The sequence below is a fragment of the Genypterus blacodes genome, unplaced genomic scaffold (genome assembly GCF_046128005.1).
Source record: "Genypterus blacodes isolate CSIRO-AG114 ecotype Tasmania unplaced genomic scaffold, CSIRO-AGI_Gbla_v1 ptg000057l_1, whole genome shotgun sequence".
Classification (NCBI taxonomy): domain Eukaryota; kingdom Metazoa; phylum Chordata; class Actinopteri; order Ophidiiformes; family Ophidiidae; genus Genypterus; species Genypterus blacodes.
Window position 1 is genome coordinate 3,302,795 of NW_027466869.1, and position 22,206 is coordinate 3,325,000.

General features: G+C 46.7%; 1 protein-coding gene across 5 annotated transcripts in view; it reads right to left on the minus strand.

Annotated features, from left to right (window-relative positions):
* Window positions 1-22,206, minus strand: part of cicb (capicua transcriptional repressor b) — a 32,261-nt gene that overhangs the window by 3,741 nt on the left and 6,314 nt on the right. For all 5 annotated transcript variants that reach the window (XM_076152607.1, XM_076152608.1, XM_076152606.1 and 2 more), the window contains 14 exons: window positions 19,067-22,206; window positions 6,939-7,088; window positions 6,578-6,752; window positions 5,896-6,007; window positions 5,615-5,797; window positions 5,329-5,461; window positions 5,022-5,200; window positions 4,634-4,772; window positions 4,159-4,256; window positions 3,012-4,017; window positions 2,754-2,893; window positions 2,482-2,639; window positions 644-834; window positions 83-559 (listed from right to left, as the gene is read on the minus strand). The exon at window positions 19,067-22,206 is cut by the window's right edge and continues 779 nt beyond it. In XM_076152607.1, coding sequence (XP_076008722.1) covers window positions 83-559; window positions 644-834; window positions 2,482-2,639; window positions 2,754-2,893; window positions 3,012-4,017; window positions 4,159-4,256; window positions 4,634-4,772; window positions 5,022-5,200; window positions 5,329-5,461; window positions 5,615-5,797; window positions 5,896-6,007; window positions 6,578-6,752; window positions 6,939-7,088; window positions 19,067-22,206 — 6,281 coding nt within the window. The remainder of the gene's footprint in view (window positions 1-82; window positions 560-643; window positions 835-2,481; window positions 2,640-2,753; window positions 2,894-3,011; window positions 4,018-4,158; window positions 4,257-4,633; window positions 4,773-5,021; window positions 5,201-5,328; window positions 5,462-5,614; window positions 5,798-5,895; window positions 6,008-6,577; window positions 6,753-6,938; window positions 7,089-19,066) is intronic.

Sequence of the window (22,206 nt, forward strand, 5' to 3'; positions counted from 1 at the left end):
AAACCACTATGTGAACAACAACAACAACAATAATAATAATAATTTTACAAATTAAACATCACAAACATAACCCTGTCTTTACCTAGAGTGTGGACCGTAAGAGGGGGACTGCAGGGCCTCACTGAAACCACTGAGCCACTAGGAGGTGCCACTGAGCTGCTACTGCTTAAGGCTTGTGTCTGCCTGTCCAGATGTCTGTCTGAATGCGTCAGCAGCTCTGTTTGCCTCTCAGTCTGCCTGTCAGTCTGTCGATTCGCAGGTCTGTCCTGAGGCAGGTGTCTGTCTGTCAGTCTGTCTGGGTGGGACTGCTGATGCGTGTGTGTGATTGTGGTGGTCAGCGCAGTGTGCTTGGGCAGAATGTGGGGGGAAGCGCTGGAGGGGCTGGAGACAGAGTAGACCACGCTGGGTGCCACAGCTGCCATGGAGACCACCCCCGTTGCCATGGTGACACTAGGTGAGGGAGGGTAGATGGCGGTGACTATGTGGCCCCCGGTGCCTGAGCCAGGGGCCGGGGTGGAGGGCTGAGGAGGCTGAGCTGTGGCTAGTAGTGGTGGCTGACCTGCAGGAATGAGAAGAGCAAAGAGTTTATGTATGTAGCGTTTCCACTGCAGGACCTATGGACTCAGGCGTTCATCATACTAACCTGTAATTAGTGGCTGAACCAGGGTCTGTCCAGCTGGTGCAATAGCTGTGAACCCGAGAGTTGCTATGGGCGATGGAACATATGCCGATCCGGGCACTGTGAGGGCTTGCTGGGTCGGGGAAGAGCCTGTTGTTGTGGAAACCAGAGGCAAAGTGGATGGGACCCCTGGAGTGGACTGGACATAGGTGATTCTGGATGGGACACACAGAAGCACAATAGGTGAGAAGAGGAGAGAAAGAGGAATAAAATACAATCAAGGAGGTAAAAGAGAAATGTAGGCAACATAGCAGCGGGTGTTGAGGGACGACAATGAGCCAGAAAAGTGTTAACAAGAGACAATATTAGAATGAAATTGGAAGAAAAAGGAGTGAAATGCTGCAGCAGGCTTCAGTCGCTGAGTGTACATCAGAGTGAGCAGAAATGTATGACTAGTGCTGCTTGTGTGTGTGTGTGTGTGTGTGTGTGTGTGTGTGTGTGTGTGTGTGTGTGTGTGTGTGTGTGTGTGTGTGTGTGTGTGTGTGTGTGTGTGTGTGTGTGTGTGTGTGCACTAAGAGCTGAGAGGCAGCGTGGGGGTGGCAGGCAGAGGCAACATGGGCCATCAGCAGCATGACTAACGTTTAACATTAACATCCAGAATAGACCTGCACACCTGCTGGAGTTTTTGTTCCTCACATTGTCTACTCATAATGGTGTAAGGTAACATTTATACCATAACCCACTGGTGTAGATTATAAAGTAACTCGATCCACTTCCATCCAGAAACTAAAAGGGAAAACCAAAACATTCAAGAAATACTAACATCTCTTTAAAACTCCATTAGTTGGTATTGGAAGCATCTAAGCTGAGCTTTCTGATGCCACTAAGAACGCACTCAGAATGAATGCCTGGGAAAGTATGTTTCAGTTTTAAGCCAGATGGACATTTTATAATCTGTTAATTGGTAAACAATAATTAGAAATAAGATTCTGGGGTGATTCTGAATCACTGAGATTGCTGCAGGTTGCTTGTTTTCACTCAATTGTGAAACTGCTGCTTCACTAGAAAGCACAGCAGCAAAGCGGTGGTGCAGAATCCACAATGCTGATCAGTCCTCGTCTTCCATTCCCTCACGCCGGAGCTGCAGGTTCTGAATATTGCACATGTTGGAGTACTTCAAACATATTACTTATACTGAGGCATTTGATCAGTGACATCTTTACCATTTATATGTACGTCCATCTAAATACTTTTGGGCGACAGCAAAATGTCACTGCAGCTCCTGTCAAGTTATCTACAAATGATTCATTGTTTAATTGAGTAGAAACAAAGTGGTAATGATGGACAGACTCCTGAGACAAACACTCGCCCAGGGTGGAATAAATGAAGCATACGTTCATACATGAGCAGCGCTGACTCAAACTGTACAGGCACAGCAGTTTAGTTTAGCTTGCTTCATTGGCTGGTAGGTGAGGCTCATTTAATGCAGAGCAAGTAATTGTATTAATATATTTTAAAAAAACATTGAAGAGTGCAATTTTCAAATTACAACAGCTACAATTTTAATTATAGCCTAGATTTTTATCAAAGTCATCGTAACACACTGCAAATGGTGACATTCCATGCACCAACACGTACAGTTTCATAAATAGAATAGAAAAGGGAAAATAGAAAAAGTTCATGTTTACAGTATTCATATTAATATTCAAATCACAATCAGTGTTTTCAGAAAAAGCGGTTGCCTTTGAGCACTTGGCCAAATGTGACTAAGTAAGCAGTGTATGCTCGCAGAAAAAAGCGCATGGGGATGGAGATGTAGGTCCAGGAAGTAAAGGATTGTGTGTATGCGTCTGATGTCCTACCTTGTAGGTGTTGGTGGCAGTAGAACAGCCTGGGAGGGAGCAGAGCCTGGAGCCACTATGGCAGCTGTGCCTACTGACACTGGGAAGGGGCTGGAGTGTATCGCTCCGCCCTGAGGCAGCTGGGATTGAACCACGGGCATGGGAGCGATCTGGATGATCTGGAGGGACATGGAAAATGACAACAGGAAAAGAAAACACTCAGCTCTTCTGACAAAAGGTCAACACATGTAGGAAAATTCTGTGTCCATGTTACATGTGACTTGTTAACTGACCTTGCTTCCTGTTTGAGCTCCATTCTGTACAGGAAGAGGTGGAGCCACAATGGGAAACTGCTGGGCAGGGGCTGGCGCAGCACGCACTGTTGCCATGGGAACAAGCATTTTACCCTGGAGGACTGGGGACTGTGTTTGGACTGAAGCAGAGAACAGACATAGATAACGAGGGAATGAGCAGTTCAGTACCAATTAGAGCAGAATAATAACTATACGGTCTTATGATGACCTTACTGGACTACATCAACTCCGCTTTACCTCGTGTTCCTGGGCTGACCACTCCGACTGTTGGACTGGAGGTATATCCAGTCAGTGAACTTGAACCTTGCTGCTTTCCATTGGCCAGGGACATGTGTGTGGGCGGAGCTGTGGACAGGTTCAAGATACTGGTTGGCTGGCTGAGCTGCTGCGGTGGACTCTTGGGGTTGGTGTTAGCAGGGAGGGTGGGCAGAATGTACTGAACTTGTGTGATGGCTTTACCCCCGGGGGGCATCAGGGATGAGGTGGGGAAGAACTGAGGCTGAAGGAGGGGCAAAGGCACGGGCCCGTTGGTTTGGCTGTGTGATGCCGAGGCAGCGGTGGGGAGGGCCTGCTGCTGGGCAGGCTGAGGGGAGGGAGTGAAGAGCTGTACTGCGGGCTGGGCAGAGAGTGCTCCTCCTAACACCAAATTGGTCAGAACTCCACTGGGACCCACCCCTCCACTAATGGGGTGAGGGGATGATGAGGAGTAGTACCCACCCCCTGTGACCGCTGTGCTGCTTCCTGATCCTGAACCAATCAGAAATGGCTGTTGCTGTGCTGTCAGGGACTTCCGGTCAGGCGGGTGTGGGCTGGATGACGTGCCTCCATCTTTGAGCCTGCTGGCAATAGGGACTGGTGTACTAATAACAGGACGTACCACGTTGGTCACCACTGTGGAGGCCACCTTCACAGCTCCAATGCCCAGGAGAGGACCCATACCCAGACTCACTGTTGAGGAAACAACCCCTCCTGCTGTAGAGGAGGAGATGACGGACTGGCCAGACGATAGCGAGAGCAAAGGTGCTGGTGCTCCTCCTCCTCCTCCCTCTCCTACAAAAGTATCCTTAGCCTCTCCCTCTCCTCCTCCCTTTCTCCTGTGCTCTGAAAATCCTCCCCCTCCTGGTCGGCCCTCATCATAACGCTTGCAGGTGGGATAAGTGGAGAGTGAGACACTCCTGCCATGAGGGGTGTGGTGAGAGGAAGATGATGATGCAGTGGAGCAGATGACTGGAGCAAAAACCCTCTGCAATGGTAGAGAGGGCAGAGACAAATATCGTGAGCAAACAAAAGCAAAATGGAAGGGAGCTAGGGATGAAAAATATGCCGACACATAACTCTTTGAAAAAGAAAAATCAATAAAAAAGTGCTGCAGCAGGCTGGTTACCTTCCGATCAGTTTCATCTCCTGAGCCGTTCTCACTGTCGCTGTCAGTCACTCTCTCCTTACACTTGAGGTCTATGGCACTGCTAGGGTAAGGGTCCTCTGCGGGAAAGGAATGCAGCATATAGTGACACGCAATTTCAGCTTTTCACACAGCTTATCTTACAATCAAGCCAGGCTACACCAAGCATCTGAATAAGATCTATAAACTAAAGCATAGATGGGTTGAAATGTTGCTTTGTGACTACTATCTTACATGGACAACGCACAACTCGACCCTGACAAGAGTGGGAGTAGGGAATGCCACAGGAGGCACATAGTGGCTACATAGTGGCTACATATGAAGAAGGGTAATTGTGATCTTTTATGAAACATAATATCAAGCTTCTTTGATATAGTGACACAGGCAGCAGCTGTGTTCAGAGTGTTTATCTCTCGTGTACCATGGCTGAATGGGTACAGTGGCTTCTGTTTCTTACCAATGACATCATCGTCGCCCTCTTCCTCACAAATGACCATGCGTTCCTCATCACTGGTCATGTCCTCACTTACACCCCTCTGGGACTGGGACAGGGGTGGGGCGCGACTTGAAAACTGGCTGCCTCCATCCCCACACATCTGAAAGATTGAAGACACAGTGGAGTTGAACACATGCTTAAAGCTGTTTTTCATTTATTTCATTTGTTATAATTGCCAGCAAACTTCTATGGATTTGACTGGATTTGACTAGATCCAACTCCGACAGTTTTCATGTTTGTAAAAAGCAAATGCAATTTCTGTTGATTGCCTTGGAAATCACCCTAGCCTAGTTCTTTTAAATTAAGCAATTTGTACATAAATAGTAGCAGAACATGTACTCAGCCGTACCTGTGCCAGTTCTGCCAGGGCCTGTGTGTTACCCCGGTCACTCCGCTCTAGGCTGTGCATGGCACTTTGAGAGAAGGCTCTGGGGCGGGTGAGCTGGCCCGCATGACCTTCTCCTGCACTCCTCTCAGACACACCTACCAGACCTGGACCGACCCCCTTCAGCTCCACAGAATGAGGCTCTAAAAAGTAGCAAAAAGAGGAAAGTTTATTAAAACACATTCATACACAAACCCAGCACTAGACAGACAAAATTATGTGTGTGTGTGTGTGTCAGAGTCAGAGCTGAACAGAAGAGAGTGAAACCAACCTGTGGTCTCAGACATGCTTCTCTCTCGTATGTCTTTGCCCCCTGGGACCCCGCGGCCTTCAGAACTTGACTTTTTCCTGTCTTTGTTGCACCATTTCCAGTCTGGATGGGCCTTGAAATGGGCCTCCTTCACCTGGGAACACGCGAAAGGACAGGGGGAAGGAGGGAAAAGGACACAAAGCACAGAATGAGGTCTACTCTTCCTTCACACAAAGATTCCATGTACAAGCCTTTAATCCTGAATCAGTCTAATCCTTGTTTGTAGTGTGTACATGTCTCTGTGTACCTGGAAGGCCAAATCATGGTACTTTTGTTTCTCCTTAGGTCCCAGTGCGTACCACCATTCTCCCAGGATCTTACTGACTGTCCGGTTGTCCTGGTTTGGGTGCCGCTGATGCACCAACGCTCTGTGTCGTTTACTGAAAATCATAAATGCATTCATTGGCCGCCGGATGTGGTCTTTCTCCCTCTAAGTGAGTGAGCATGAAAGAAAGCAGGGAATTAGATTACATCTTTCAGAAAATGCGAGGCAACAAGCAGTGCTGGTGGAAGCAGTGAGTGGGCTACCTTTCCAGGGCTGCTCTTGTCTCCATCTTTGGGCAGCGCGCTGAGGGACTGAGTTCTTCTCTTCACTGGCGATGTAGAGAGCGGCGGGTCGGGAACGACGCCTGGGAGAAAACTGAGGAAACAAAAGCACCTCTGTTTACTACCTTTATTAGCTTCATTAATAGTTTTACAAGAGGATTCGATTAATAAAAGGTTTACACACTAGTATCTCTTTACCTGTTTAAAACTAAGATATTGTCTCAATCTTAATGGGGATCATTTACCTGAGACCTGCATGTCTATCAGATTTAGACACAAAGCAGAAATAGTTCATTGCCCATGACACACATCAGCAGATTCAGCGAATAGCTCATCCATTTCAATGGCTGACAGCCTGGCCGATGCCTTTCATTTTGTGATAGAGCCCAGAGATAGAATGCTTTTGTTCCCATCTGCTTTGTTCTGGCATTGAGCTGTTCTGCCCAAATTAGTGTGAGGATACAGAAAATATCACACTCACTCACTGTATGTGTGGGTACACAGCACCACACAGAATATTACTGTGAAGGCAGACTTGGATAAATACATAGCCACTTTCTACACACACGAGGAGGACATCCAGGCACTCAAAAGTACAAAAGAAGTATGTGTGCGCTTATGTAATAAGCATGACAAACAGAAAGTGAGGAAACGGTGCACTTACGGGTCATCAACATCACTCTCTGTCTCACTGTCCGGCCTCTCTCTCTCTGCATCGCCTTTTTCCTTCTCTGCGAGCAGCTCGTCAGAGGAGGGGGGAGGCCGGGCTGGAGGACCCCTCTCCACAGTGGGAGGTGCCTCTGCAGGCTCCTGTGGGAGTGCTGCCACCCTCTGACATTCTAAGCACAACAGCAGACATACAAACGTGTTCAAGTATACTATAGTATAGTATAGTATAGTACAGTATCAAATATATAGTAATCAAACCAGTAAATTGAAAAATAGAGCATGAGCTAAACATGTCAAACAGGGTCAAATGGACACATGTTCACCCACTAAGTTAGCAACATACATTCATTCAGTACCTGTCTTTAGACTGGCTGCTTGGGGGTGGATGACGGGATGCTGACCCTCTCCTGGCTGAGAAGAAGCATCTGACTGGGTGGGTGCCAGGAAAGGGACCAATGAATGCCAGGGAAAGACTGGAACTGATCGGGGCTCTACATTGGTCCACACTAAAGAGGAAAACAATGTGTTTAATTTTAACATTATCTGATTTCCATTACTTTATAATATACTGTTCTATTTTGACATCAGTTCAGATTAATCTCTTATATTCAGTTAACACATTACAAACTCCAATCATTGGTAGAAAGGGGGGGGACCATATGACTGTACTGAGATGGAACCACACAGATAAACTACAATCACGACAGTAGCCCATTGTATAGGTTAAGGCAGTGGTTCCTTTGGATGCAGAGCGCTGTAGGCTTCAATAACTGAAATTACTCCAACTGCTGCTGTACTAGAGGACTACTCTGATGTCCAGAAGCTGCTGCAGCAGAGCTTTACATATGAACACATCTAACAAATTATATATGAATACAGGGGGTATAAATAAGATTATTATTAAGGATGTCTTAATACATGAAACATTTATAAAAATCTAAGATAGATATAATACATGTCTCCAACAATAAAGAAAACATTAGCAATCTAGTCAAATCACTTCTTAATCAGTTCTGTTAGCACATTAATGGACTGGAGACTTGCATTGTGCTACAACTAACTAAGCATTCAAATGAAGAACATACTGTTTACAGTAATATGCTAAACAACTTCACGTGGACTGACCAAACATGCTCAACCCCTGGCGAAGATATTGGGGATTCTCTGATGAGAACATGGCTGAATAAAATCCTTGATGCTACTTTCCCAGAAAAAAACGACGATTTGTCCTTTTAGAATTTCTCTTTTACAACCAACACAAATCCGCGAGAAGAAACGTTCAATAAAAATGGGAAACAGCTGGCCTCTTCACCGGAGAAAAACAAGTGCCTAATGGTGTCTGTATCCGTTCCTTCCCTACAGGTTGAAGTCATCGTTCACAACAATCACGCACAATCCTCGGTGCTTTCGCGATTCGTAATGAAGATGTATCTTTATAGTTACAATGTGGCTATAAAGAAAACATCGTCAGAATCCATCTTTCCTTATCGCAGAATGCCGCAATCTGATAACGCACAACGAACAAACATTAGTGGACAAAATGTACTACATAGGATAACAAAAATATCCCAAATCTAAGTCAAATGTATAAGATTGCCGCAGTGTAGAGAAGATAAGCTAAAATGATGGTAATGATCGAAGGCAAAGATCCTCCTCCCTTTGGTCTAATTACCCCCGGTGCCCTCTCTCCCTCTGTTTGTTTACATTACTACAGCGGCTCCGTCCTGAAGGGGTTAACAAGGCCTCGAGCCCGGCCACGGCCTGGATTACAACATCGGCAGGGAAAATACGCAGTTTTTCTGGGCCATATCACACCTTTGCTCTACCGTACAACACAGCTGCGGACAGGTGGGCGAGGCAGCTGCTAAGAACCTCGCATAGCTCCCCCGATGCAAATGGCTACAAAAAGGGGGATGTTACTGCTGCTGCTACTGCTGCTGCAAGGGGACAGTTGTATCGATCAGGCTATGCAGCTCCGCAACAAGCAAACTGGGGCGACCATGGCTGTGGTGATTCGACTTAATGTGAAAATATCAAGTGTTGGGGTTTTGCTTGATATCCCGATGTGTAGTAATAACTGAACGACGACATGTATACGCGTCAATTCCACATGAAACCGCAGGGTTGCTAATTTAGCTGCCTCTTGCAACAACCAGAGCCTCAAGTGCACCGCTCCAGATTGGGACCAGCCCCTCGGGAACGCCCCTGGTCGTGCACCCACCGCACGGAGACTGGCAAAAGAAAAGCAATTGTTCTCATATCTCAACTACAAAGTATTGTTCACGCGTAGCGGTTTCCAGGATCAAAAAGCTTGCTATATCAAGTTCATTCCAAATAAAGTCACCTCGGTTTTCTCATCTCATCGTCCTCAGTATCGTTCAGTACACATGTGCTAACCTGGCAATTAAGTCAACGCCTGCCAAGCTCCAAAAATAACATAGAAATACTGAGCAAACAAATTCGGTTTATCCCTGTTTACCACGTAAAACCAGATGTCGTTGGCTGTAAATATGGTGCATTCATCCATCACCCATTGCTTACGAGGTTATCCATCAGTTTTGATCAGCAAAATAAGCAATCAAACACTAACCAGTCCTCGGCTGCTCTCTGAACACTCGTAACTCACCGCCTCCTAGCCTACCTGGCAGATTTAGCCACAAACCTGACGTTAGCTATAGCAAGTGATGAGACTACAATACAGCGACACAGCGAGCACGGTGAAGACTCCCAGTGAAGAAAACCAGGGTGGTCGCAGTTGCTCTTATATTTTCCTCCCTCTCCTCCTATTAGGTCCAACTTCTAAAGACAACAAATCAGGGTCCAATTGGAGACGCGTGAATATGGGGTTCGAGCCCAGCGGGGGGGCTTTAAACAGAAACGGTACAGTAGGTTAGGATGAAGCCGTCCGTGAGGTCCGCCTGCACTGGGTTAGCTAACCGCTCCGTGCGGGGCGACAACGGCGCGCGCGCACCGTTCAGCTCGGTGTAAACGAGCTGTTACGAGTGTTGTTTTGGTCCGGAAAAGTCTTCGTAACGCATCTTCTCAGCACCGAAGTTTACTCCCTTGTTTTTCCTCGTTGTCTCTCGCAAGCCTCGGCCCTTTCTTTCTCTTTCCCTCCCTCTTCCGCTTGTTGTAAACTAGGCTGCTTGCCCCAACCATACTCGCCCCCCTCCCCTTCTCGTCCTGTCAACCTCGCCCAGCCGTGTCCCGCCCCCAGCAGCCCAAACGCACTCTGCTATTGGCCGAGCTAGCCACCTGTCATTCGGCCGCCGCGAGTTCTGATTGGTCGGAGTGTGCACTGGAATGCCAGTCATATGCAAATTTTACCCGGCTTCACGATCAGTGACCCATCTAAGCACAAAAACAGACAGTTAAAAAACCCCAGTGCTAATAACTAAAATTATACAAAGAAATCTGATGGATCCGCGTGTAAACCCCCACTTGTGTTCAAGTTTTGCGCTAAGAAGTGTGTTGTTTCTTATCTTTCAGTAATCCCGCCTCAGACCAATTTCATTGGTGCAGGAGCTGTAGTAAACCTGGATTGACGCATCAAAGGACGAATCAAACTCAATCACTCAGATGTAGGACAACCAATGAATAAAGAGGAGATGGACTTGATCCCGCCCTCTTACAAATGCTCCGTTTCACTTGCAATACACATAAAGACCATCAGTTGCCGGGAGGCGCTAGCAAGTTATACACTTGGCACACTCACTGCCACGATGGGGAGGATTTGGGTTATCTTATCTTATTTTACTACAATAATTGCAGAGCAGCGTATATAGATATTGAGTTGTAACGATCACCATTCCTCCAATCGCCTTCAGGAGTTAAAAATTTGATTTGCTGTTTATTTTTGTTTTACTTTTCGTTGCCATGACCAAATTAAAGTAGTGGGAGACATGAATTAAACCACAATAGCACCCCCCAAAATGACCTCATGAATGATGGTATACTTTACATGAACATAACGCCCCTTGCACCCTAGCACCCCCATGATGACTTCATGAATGATGTCACAGTTGGCCCAAATATCACCACCCTAGCAGTCCCCTTTTACAAATGCCTTTGAGATTCTGCTGGTTTTCATTTGTAAAAAGGTCAATCATGGAGTCACACGCAAAATGACAGCATATGTCAGTATGAGAGGAAGAAGGTGAGGGGGGAGGGATCCTTTGTTAATGGTTATTGAGAAAGTCATCCTGACATGGAACTTATTCAGTCCGATTAGGATAGAAGGAACGATGTTGATGAAGATGACTGCACATTCTCACCCCTTGAATTCACATTTGTACATAGATAAATTCCTCTAACTGTATGACGTGATAACATAACTCCAGATGTTATCGCTACACGAAAAATAAATCACTAATGCTGCCCGTGGAAGAGAGAGTAAAGCCCTTCTTTTCTGAGGCTGCCATCCTTTGCATTTGGTGTCACAGCTGTGAGTGGGGAAGCAAGTGAAACAATTTTCCACTATGAAAAGCCCTTTCAAACCCCCGAACATTTTTCCAGCTCTCCATGGTGTAAATATGCCTCCTCCAGACAGAATTTTTAATGTTCTGATGCAACACTCACAGGGGCAGAGAGGAGGAGAAGAGAATTGAAAGCAGGAGAGTAGGGGTGGTTTGAAAGAGAGGGAAAAAGGGTGGAACGGGCCAAGAGTGGAGAGGACCAGAGAGTAAAAATAGACTCATTTTCTGCAGGAGAGGGCGGGAGGGACAGAGGAGTTAGGGTGGGTGGACGGTTGGGTGGGTGGGCGAGTGGAGAGAAAACAACTTCTGAAAACAGAACTTCTCTTAAGGGAGGAAGAGTGTTCGGGGCCTGAGATGGGAGAAATGGGAAAGACAAAGAGAACACATTCAAACAAAGCCGCAATGCCTCTGTTGTAACGTAACAGCACGCAGACAGGAAGAGGACCTGGTGTGTCATGGTGTCTCAGCAGACCGTATGAGTCAGGAAGTCACGCTCGGCTCAGATCATCCATCCATCAAAACAAGCACAATAGTGGGAGGGACGCCAGTCAGCTCATAAGGTGCTAGGTAACTGACTTATAGGTGTAAGAGCCACAGGAGGCCGAACCGCATTAGTAAAAAAGTCAACCTTTTCAGTTCTGAGTCACTGATTTCTATCAAAATGAAATAATAAATGATAAAATAGATGACTCAACATGGATCAACCACAAGGAGTATCTGTTGTCACTTGTTTTGTTTTTCTCATTTTCTTAGTCATCACATAAAAATGTCTCTCACTCTCAAGTCAGTCTGGCGTGTTACAGACATGGCCGAGCTAATAGGTATTTGAGAGAAGAGAGAGAGGGAGAGAGAGAAAGAGAGATGAAAGTGTAACGACTGCTTTGAACTCTCACACAAATCGATCCAGAAAACTGTGTGTGTGTTTGGGGAATGTGAAAGCCTGGCTGATAGAGAGACATACACCAACACTGAGAGAGGGCAGTTGTGGAGGTGAGGGATTACCATGGTTACAACCCTGAGGTGAACAGTGTAAGCCTCTGATACTCAGGCACAAGTTACCACAAAATACCACACAGTTACCATGGTTTCTATGAACATCTGTCACAATGTTATTATGTTGTCATATCCGAGGACAAAGTTGAATGTCGAACAAAAGATTTACCATCTCAGCTGTAATCTGTTGGGTCACACACACACACACACACACACACACACACACACACACACACACACAGGTCAGCAGGTGTAAAGGACACATATGATGGTGACTGTACACTGCAGAGGTTTACAGTTTGAGTCAGATGTAACGGAGCGGAGCAGTGAAGACATATGATTGTGAGAGAGGCTGTGAGAAAGCAGAAACAGAAGAACCAGCTCATCTCCTCTCAGCTCTCTCTCTCTCTCTTTCCCTGCCGCCTCGCTGTTCTCTCTGTGTGGGTGTTTCAGCCGCTTTCTTTAGTTATCTGCTCTTACAGACATCATGTTTTAATACGTATGCATGTCTCTCCCCCACAATTACATCTGTCAGAGACCACATGTCCTGGTGTAATAAACTTTCCGTCCTGCTCTCTTCCTGAGCTTGTACTGTGCGGGCAGAGCGCAGCCTCATCCCATCTCTCCCATCCCTTAATTCATCTTCCACCCCTGCTCTGTGTCTCTCCCTCCCACAACCCACCATTTGCTCTGTCCAATTATAACTTGATCCACCAGTCCTTTGCAGTTTCCATGGCAACAGCTATGTTGAGCACAGGTACTCATGTCGCCCGTGGCCACGAGTCTGCCACTGACCATCGCCATCTATTACGTGAAGTTAAGCAATAGTTAAGAGAGAAGTGTTCTGACTGCACGGGACCAAAGAGATTTATTTAAGGCAACAAATTACAAATGCTTTTCTACTAATTTCACTGAATGTCACAAAACTTCCCCAAAGTCCTTCCCACCTTATCAGTGTCCTCTTTCTACATCACAACCAGAACACCGTGGGACATTTCCTCATCACTTTCAGCTGAGAATAATGACATCATTGCTGGTGGGCATTAGACGGATCTTTTTCCATCTACAAAACTACTCAGGTGACTGACTGATTAACAATTGATACTCTTGTTGGAGTAGATGGAGGAGAATGGATGCCAGGCAGATTTTCAGACGTTTCAGAGCGTTCGGAAACCCAGCTGCTTTTCATCCAGTGTGTGAGGGAATTGTAATGTATGTGTTTGGCCATCTGGAGGCACTGCTAGCCCGCAGATAAACGGCCAACAGACGAGCAGCACCAGGGAGGCAGTGCTCAGGCTGTGGAGCAAGAGATGCAAGGAGAGAAGAGGAGAGGAGAGTGGGAAGAAGATGAATACTGGAGAAAAGGAATAAACTCTTCTCAATCCAAACTTTAGACTCTGTGGATCACAGGAAAGTAGGGAAACTCTCGTGCAAGCAATGGATGTGAGTTCAGCTGAGACACCAAAGAGACAGCCATGCATCTGACTCGGGTATTAACTTTACATGCATACATTCTCAATCAGACACACACACACACACACACACACACACACACACACTGTGGAGATGCACTACATCGGTGCATTTAGATGATTTCCACATTCTTTGCCATGACTTGTGGTAAGTCTTGAGGGCTTCACGTGAGCTTTGGTGCCAGCGTCGACGGCTGCATGATCCAGATGTGGTTGTTGCCATGGCCAGGGAGGATATGCAGGGCTTTAAGTGTTACGTAAAGCAGGGGCGGGGGGGAGGGAGTGGGGATGTTATTCCCGTGTATCCGTATCCGGGTAGACAAGGATGAAGAGAGCGAAGTGGGTAAGGAGGGGAAGCGAAAGGTACTGCAATGCGATAGAGCAAAGGGTTAACATGAAAGCGTCATAATTATTTAGGAAAAAAAAAAAATCAAAACGAGAGGGAGAGGAAGGCGGCTATCAGAGCAAAAGACGCAACAAAGTGCAGAAAACACTGCGAAAAAAAAGTGCCTTCACGTGAGACACGTTGTGTAGCCGCGTGCGTGTGTGTGTGTGCGTGTGTGAGAGAGACATAGACGAAGAATTATGCACCGTTAATCAAGAATGAGAGGTGATAATGCAATTTCACATTTCACAATGGGGAATATTGGCATAGCAGTAACACTGAAAGGTTAATTCTGAATATCAACTGTAATAAAATCAGCAAATATCTTCACTTAAGATAAAAAGTCAAGTGTTTTTCACGTTTTACTTGGAGTGATGATGATGATGGTCACAGTCATAATGATGAAGCACAGGAACAACTTCTGATCTGCTGAGCTCAGAGTCACACAGAGAGAAAGCTGGTGTTCCGTATGAAAACAGGACTTCCATACAGGACACACACACACACACACACACACACACACACACACACACACACACACACACACACACACACACACACACACACTTACAACCTTTATGGCAAAAACACTCACTGTTACACCACACACACCTTCCACATTTTGTTCATAGCTTAAGCCGTGGGAGTTGGTAGTCAAAGTGAAAGTAAAGCCGGAGGAGGACAAAGTATTTAGTACATAATAATGTCCATGTTTGTTGCTGTTGTACGCAGCCTGTGTAATGGATATTTGACCTGGAACACTTTTAATAATTAAATTACAGGAAACAATCTAACATTCCAGGATCATTTGTTTTTCAGGGAACGCCGAATAAAAAGCCTGAGATGGAATTAATAAATGGAGCCAACAAACATGTGCTGATGTGTAAACACACGTGAGCAGACTGAAGTTCATCCTCTGTCACACACACACACACACACACACACACAGAGGCAGTTATTTCTATTTGTGACAATTCTGTATTATGCAAAAGCTACATCAGCGTGATGTTTGCTTTGTTGCCATGGCAACAGACGTTTGGCGCTCACACATCATATCCGGTGCTCGGTGATTGACGCTCAGTTACCCTGTCTCATGCACACACGGCAGGCAACGCACACACACACGTGCCTCTGTAAAAAAGGGTCTCATCCTTCACCTCACGGCTACAGCCACAGATTTGCACTCGATGTTTCGACGGCTCTATTCTGCTGAAAGTCCTGGACGACACTGACCTGACTTACTTATTAGAGCAACCCAGGTGGGACAGTTCAAACACACACACACACACACACACGCAGGTATGCACACGCACACACACACACACATGCAGGAATGCACACACACACACACATGCGCACGCACACACACACACACACACACACACACACACACACACACTTACACTGTGGGATTGTTGTAGTGATTTTTAAAAGAATCCAGATTGTGTGTGTGTGTGTGTGTGTGTGTGTGTGTGTGTGATTTCACTCTATTTTCAACTGCTCTCTATCAGGATTTCAATTATTGGTCTGCTGAACTATCAAACAAATTGTCCTTTTATTAATAGTGAGATATTATATAATTCCCTGCTGAGAGAAAGCAGCTCCATCCCTGAGCACAGAGATGTACGGGCAGCATATCATTTTATTTAGCCTAATTTACAGATAATATATATTCATTTGCTATCTGTTTCTCTTTAATTGAGCGGCCTGATATGTCAGCAGTGATAATAATCTGGGTTTCAGTCGTAATCACCTAATGGCCAAATGCCTTCTCAGATACGTTTCCCACCAAACACAGATACAAGTTTGACTACATCTGTACATGTGTGGCATTGATAAGATCTCATGTTATCACAGTGATACCAGAGGAGCAACAATATGAAACTGATCATCTATTCAGAGACGACACACTCATCTACAATATATTTATATACTTTGTACATACAAACACTGAATGAGCCTCACACACACACACACACACACACACACACACCATACAATCAGCTATTTAAGTGTGTTTATATTTCGCTAACAGTGAGATGAACAGTACAAACTTGCACATTACAAATATACATGTGTGTGTGTGTTTGTGTGTGTGTGTGAGCACGCACACGCACATGGAGTTTCCTACCTTCTCTCGTATTTCACACTCCTACGACTACACACAAAAGCTCACACACTCGTTCTACCTCTACAGAAAACACCCACACGTGTTCTGTGTTACATATCGTCAAAATAAAAGCACACACACACACACACACACACACACACACACACACACACACACACAAAGGCGAGCATACATGCACTCACACAGAGATCGCACATAGTTCACTCATTCAGTATCCTATCAGCTGCAAGAAGGGCCGAGGTTCATTCATTCATTCATTCATCGTCCCACTCCTAATAACACACACACACACACACACACACACAGGGCTGAGTACTTACACACTACGCACACACTGAGGGTTTAAGTGAAGTACGCAAACTAGTACTGCATGTCCACATATAACAGAAATGAGAGGTGGGCTCTTATCTTCAGCTGGTAATGAAGGACGCTCTCTCTCACACACACACACTCTTGCACATTCCCACACAGAAACATGATAGACAAGCGCTTTTTGACGCACCCACACTAAACACCCGCTCTTCCACGTACACGGAAGGTCTCTGCCTCCACCCTGCATATGTAGAAACACACACACTTTAGTACGACAAGCCGACACCTTTGTACACACACACACACACACACACACACACACAAGTCACTAATAAGTGTCAATGGAAATTGTGCTGTGTGAGGAGATAATGGTCACTTGGATTAGGAGGTCAAATTCAGCATACACACAAACATACACACACACATTAACAGATTGTTGATCAGACAGCTCTTGATTTGTCCAAATCTTTTTTCTTACGTCTACACGTTCATTCATCCATGTTTCCCTCTGTGAAGCATTTCTCTATTTCTGATCGAAACCCTGAGCTCTCTCTCTCTCCCTCTCTTTCTCTCTCTCTCTCTCTCTCGCTGGGAAACACAGTGGGTAGGAGTCAGTGGAAACAGTCCATAACTGGCCATCATACATCTAACCCACGTTCCATACTCAGGTTCTTATGTCTTCAAACATTCGTTCCTCATGAGGGGCTGAATCAAAGCAGAGGACAGACACTCGTTCTTCTCCATGCTTCCATTAATTCTTTCCCCACACATAATGACCCCATTTGTTTCTAGTCGCAGCTCATACTGTCGCCGTGGGTCTTTTCTACATACTGTTGTTCTAACTGTCACCACTTAACCTCAAAGTTTCTGTGTACAATGACTCATAACATCAGAGGGACTTTACAATATCTGCCCAGCTAATCCCCTTTAACGTACAAACTAATCCCTATGGAAACGGCAGAAACACTGAAGCCAGCATGCTGGTGCATACATTGTTCCTCTTGGACTCGCTCTCTCCCATGAAAACACACAAATTGACATCGAGCTAAAACGTCCGTTTTTCATTTACATTTAAAAAGCCCAACAGAAATGTAATTGTTTGTTTAGTAATTTAGCTTTTCTAATAGATTTGTTGTAGCTCCTTAATAAATCATCCTTTTAAAAAAATCACTAAATAAAGCATCTCCCTCTGCTCTAGTTGCTCGGACAGACATGGTGTTGAGTGCTGCCTGGAGAATGAAGTATTTGAGAGCCATCAGCCATGATTCCAACACACACACACACACACACACACACACACACACACACTCCTGCACTGACCTGGTGAATCACAGGTCCCAGTCTGGTAGCTTTCTGTATGTGTCACCAGCTTTAACGTGTAAGAAAGGATTCTGCTGGGGGATGACTAGAAGAAGCCACTGTATTCTAACCTTTTATAAGATGATGGCAAATCATTTTAATTTGATGAATGTCATACAATTCAGCATATACATGGCTAGATGAGATATGATCATCTTAAAATATTTGTAGAGAAATAAATCAAAGTGTGCATGTCCCTTCCTTTTTACTATTTTACTTTAAATGGAAATATTTTTTTAACATGAAGACTTCAATACATCTTCCTCATCTTCTCTTTCTCTCTCACTCTCTCTTTCTCTCTCTCTCTCCTTCTCTCTCTGTGTGTGTGTGTGTGTTAGTGAGTGCAAAATATAAAGAGGAACTCGTAAAGCGACATTTGCACACACAATTTGACGCAAGTTGCCTCATTATTTTGATTTTAATACTCGTGCCACTGAGAGCAGCTTCAAGTGCATCCTGGCTAATGAACAGGATTTTCCTCCCGTCTCTCTCCACATAACTGCACTTATCATTGCATTTTCTCTGTGAGTTCTGTGAAAATGCATTCATGTCTTTATGTCCTCCAACCTGCTGTAAATACAATAACCTACTAGTGAGTCGTGTAAGTCGCTTTGGATAAAAGCGTCTGCCAAATGATCGTAATGTAATGTAATGTAGTGACAAAGAGAAAATGTGTGATTTTCAGGTGAGCGTTAATTTAGTATTGTCTGTATTTTAGATTCTATCAACAAACTAAAAGAAAGAACTTGTGCACATTTGGGGGGCTTTTTTCTTTCCCATTACTGGAGGGTCGCTGATTTCTTCCTTTGTGTTTCGGTTCCAAAAAGGTTGAAAAGGTTTGAGTGAAAATGAAAAATACAAAATTACCCCTCCACCCCCTTTATTTTACCTCTCATGAACAGAGATGCAATTTATTATTCCAATTAATAATAAGGTTTGATTTCAGTGATGAATTCTAACATACTAACACCATGAATTGTATGAAGAAGGTTTCTATTCTATTCTTTGGAACAGATCAAATTAAAATATGATGTTATATAATACATATTAGAATTTGTCATTGCACCATTCCTGAATTATGTTTTGTTGTAATCTACAATATTTTCTGTTTCTGTTTTTTGGATGTTTGTGTCTTGATTTTGTTTGCAACAGCTGCTGAGCATATTTATAAATTCACTGCAATATTTCCAATTATAAACATTGTTCACCATCTAATATACGCATTCCGCCATGGGGTTCTGTTTTTACCTTCCTTTTGTACAGGTTGTAATTAATTCCTCCAAAAAATGTCTCTATTTCTTCAGAGTTTTCGCCCTCACGTGCAACCATACACCCAAACATACACAGCAATTCTCACCTGTGCCTGGGCGCCCCATGATAATCTCCTTGCGTGGCGCAGGGTGCAGGCTTTCCGCTGGAAGGATCAGGGGCAGCAGGGCAGTGGGAGAAGGGTGACAAGGAACCGGCTGCTGGACCTCACCCCCGAACCCTGTCTCTCTTTCCCCATCTCGTTCCCCAGGGCCGTCGACGCCGCCGGGAGTAGAAGCAGTGACTGTTGTGCTAACGGTGACTGACAGGGCTTGCAGGGGGTTAGCAGGGGCGCCTGCAGTGGGCAGGGAGGGGGGCGTTGGGGATACGAGCACTAGGGTTGGGGCTGGGCCACGCAGGAGGACTGTGCCGTTGGGTACTGTGGGTGCGGCGGCATTTATGGGAACTGGAACCTGGAGGCCAGATATTGGCTGAGGGGTGAGAGCGTCTATAATTGAGGTGTTATCTGTCCCTGCCCCATTTCCTCCTCCTCTTCCCAAGGGACATTCGGTAAACTTTGCCAGTGGGACTTCAGGATTTCTGACAATGACAGGGGAGTCGCGCAGGGCCTGCTGGGTTAACGGGACCACGCGGCGAGGCCCTCCATCGGGAGTAACAGGAGACGGGGGAGTTGGGGACACCAGGAGAGGAGGCGGTGAGGCTGCAGTCGAGGAAGGGGGCCTACTGGAGGAGGGGGTGGTCACTACTCTCGGTCGGGAGAAGGTGGGAGTATGTGTGCGGGAGTGTGAGGCTGGCGCCTGGGGGGACAGCACCCTGAAAGTGTTGTTGAGGTCCCCCTGCTCCAGCTCTGTCTTGGGTGTGTAGTCATGATGGTGCGAAGAAGGGGGTGGGGGAGGAGGCGCATCTGACTTCCGTTTGCTGGGGCTCATGGGAACTGTAAACGTCAGGCTGGTGTGGAAGGAGGGCTGGATGCCTGAAGTGTGTCTCTCCCTGTCTCCTCCTCCACCTGTGGCTGATGCCTTGCCGCCCCCTCCGCCTCCTCCCCCTGTGCCACTGGGCTGCCTGTGCCTCCGGTGTGGCAGGACCGGGGAGGCAGTAATGGGGGAGAAGTTGGCGGGGCGGAAGCCGAACAGTGGAGAGGGTGAGGGAGAGGGAGCAGGAGAGAAGGGTGACTGGTTGGAGATAGGAGAAAAGGAGGGGGTGCCGGAGCGAGAGCTCCCTAACGACACCAGCATGGTGGCAGCCTCACACTCATCAAAGTCAAATCGTGATGACAGGTCATGGGGGAGGAGAGAGGGGAGGACGAGACGGGGTCTGGAATCTCCTCTGCTACTAGTCTCGCTGCTTTCTCTTGATGTGTCGTCCCAGTCAAACTCACTACTCGCTCTGCCCCGCAGATCAGAAGGAGTAACTGTCCCTGAGCTGCTGCCTCCTCTTCCCCTCTCTCCCCCCGCCGCCTCCATCTCTTTGGTCCTCATGGACAAGTGTCTTGAGCAGTAGCCGCGCCGCTGAGACTCCTTCATGCACCCCTCCCTAGAGCACAGCCTCCTCCACTGCTTTCCATTGAACTTCTTACGGATACCATTAGGGGTACAAACCACATCTCCCTTTTTGTATTTCTGCTGAGCCAGAGAGAGAGGAGTCCGGGACCGAGAGGAGGAGGTAGAAGAGGAGCCAACTCCAGACGTCGGCGTAAGGGTCTGGGTCTTGGATGGAGGTAGGTTTGGAGGGGTGCTGTTCATTTCAGATGCCAATAAGGCAGGAGAAGGGGATAGCTGGGGACTAGCCAGAGTGGAGAGGTGTGGGGGTCCCAGGCCCCGCACCACAGAGAGGTGGGGGGAGGTGGGGGGGTAGCCAGTGGACTTGGAGAGGATGTGTCTGTGCTGGGAAGACCCGGCATTTGGCTTAGGACCAACAGAGATGCCGATGTTGAAGTGAGACACCTCCATGTCTTCCTCTGGGGTCTTTGGGTGTTTCTGAACTGTGTTGGTGGCTACACTGGAAGTCACAGGCGAGGAGTGGGGGGGTTGATGTACATTTCCATAGGGATGCCCACCTGAAACCGCCTGGTGTGAGAAGCAATGGCCCAAACGTGCCCCATCTCCCAGCACACCCATTCCAATGCTCAACTGGCAGACCTCCCTCTCCACCTCCATCTCCTCCCTCCGCTCCCTCTCTTCTCTTTCTCTCTCTCGTTCCCTCTCCCTCGCCTTTCCTCCATCCAAATGTGGGACCTCCCAGGGAGGGGTAAGCAGTCTCAGGCTCTGTCTGGACACCCAGACAGCCTGAGCGTTTGCTTTCCTCTTGTCCTCCCTCTCCTCTCGCGTCCCCAGAGGTACTCCATCGTCATGCAGGAGGACACGGTAAGGAAACGAGACTCCAGGGTGAGGGTCCACCTGAGAGATGACCCCCTCTCTGTACAGTGATGGACCACCCTCCTCTCCACTAAAGGGAACACAAACTTGGGTCCCGATAGCCACTGGAGCCAAGCCTGGTGGGGGGGCATCCAAAATTAAGTCAACATTGCTCTCAGTCCCTGCTGAGGATGTTTGTGTGCTTCCTCCATGGAATGGGTATTGAAGGAGCCTGTCCTCTCCTTGTAGCTGGACTTCAACGGTATCTCCACTAACCCTACGTACCACCCCTGGTCTAAACAGGGGGGGGTGGGGGCACAGGGATTTATCCTTGTCCCCTCCATCCCCACTATCACCAGTCCTCTTTAGCTGACGAGCCAGAACTCTCTGGTTCTTCATGCCCTTGGCCAAAGCTTCTGCCATGCCCTCGGGCACACTGGTTTCTCTGGGATGCGAGTTATGAAGGGGGGGAAGGATGCGGAAGCTCTTTTGACGGAGGATTGACCCTGTTGCTTCCATCACTTCCAGGTCAGCAGAGTGCTCGCTGGAGGTATCAGTAGACGAAGAGCGCATCCTGTTGGAGGCCCCCTCTGCATCATTCCCCCCAGCTTGAGACTCTCTTTCCTGGGTAACCGTTGTCCTGAGAGACTCGTCCTCAATGGAGACCAAATGTTTTGCTTCTGCAGCTTTATTTCCCAAAATCAGCAATAACGGTTGATTACCTGAGCAATTAGTACTTCTATTATTACTGCTATTGATAATACTACAATTACTACTTGTGTTACTTTTGCTACTGTTAGAAATACTGTCAGTACCACTTTTAGTATCACTGTTAGTGCTGTTACTGCCAAAATTAATGCTGTTACTGATGTTA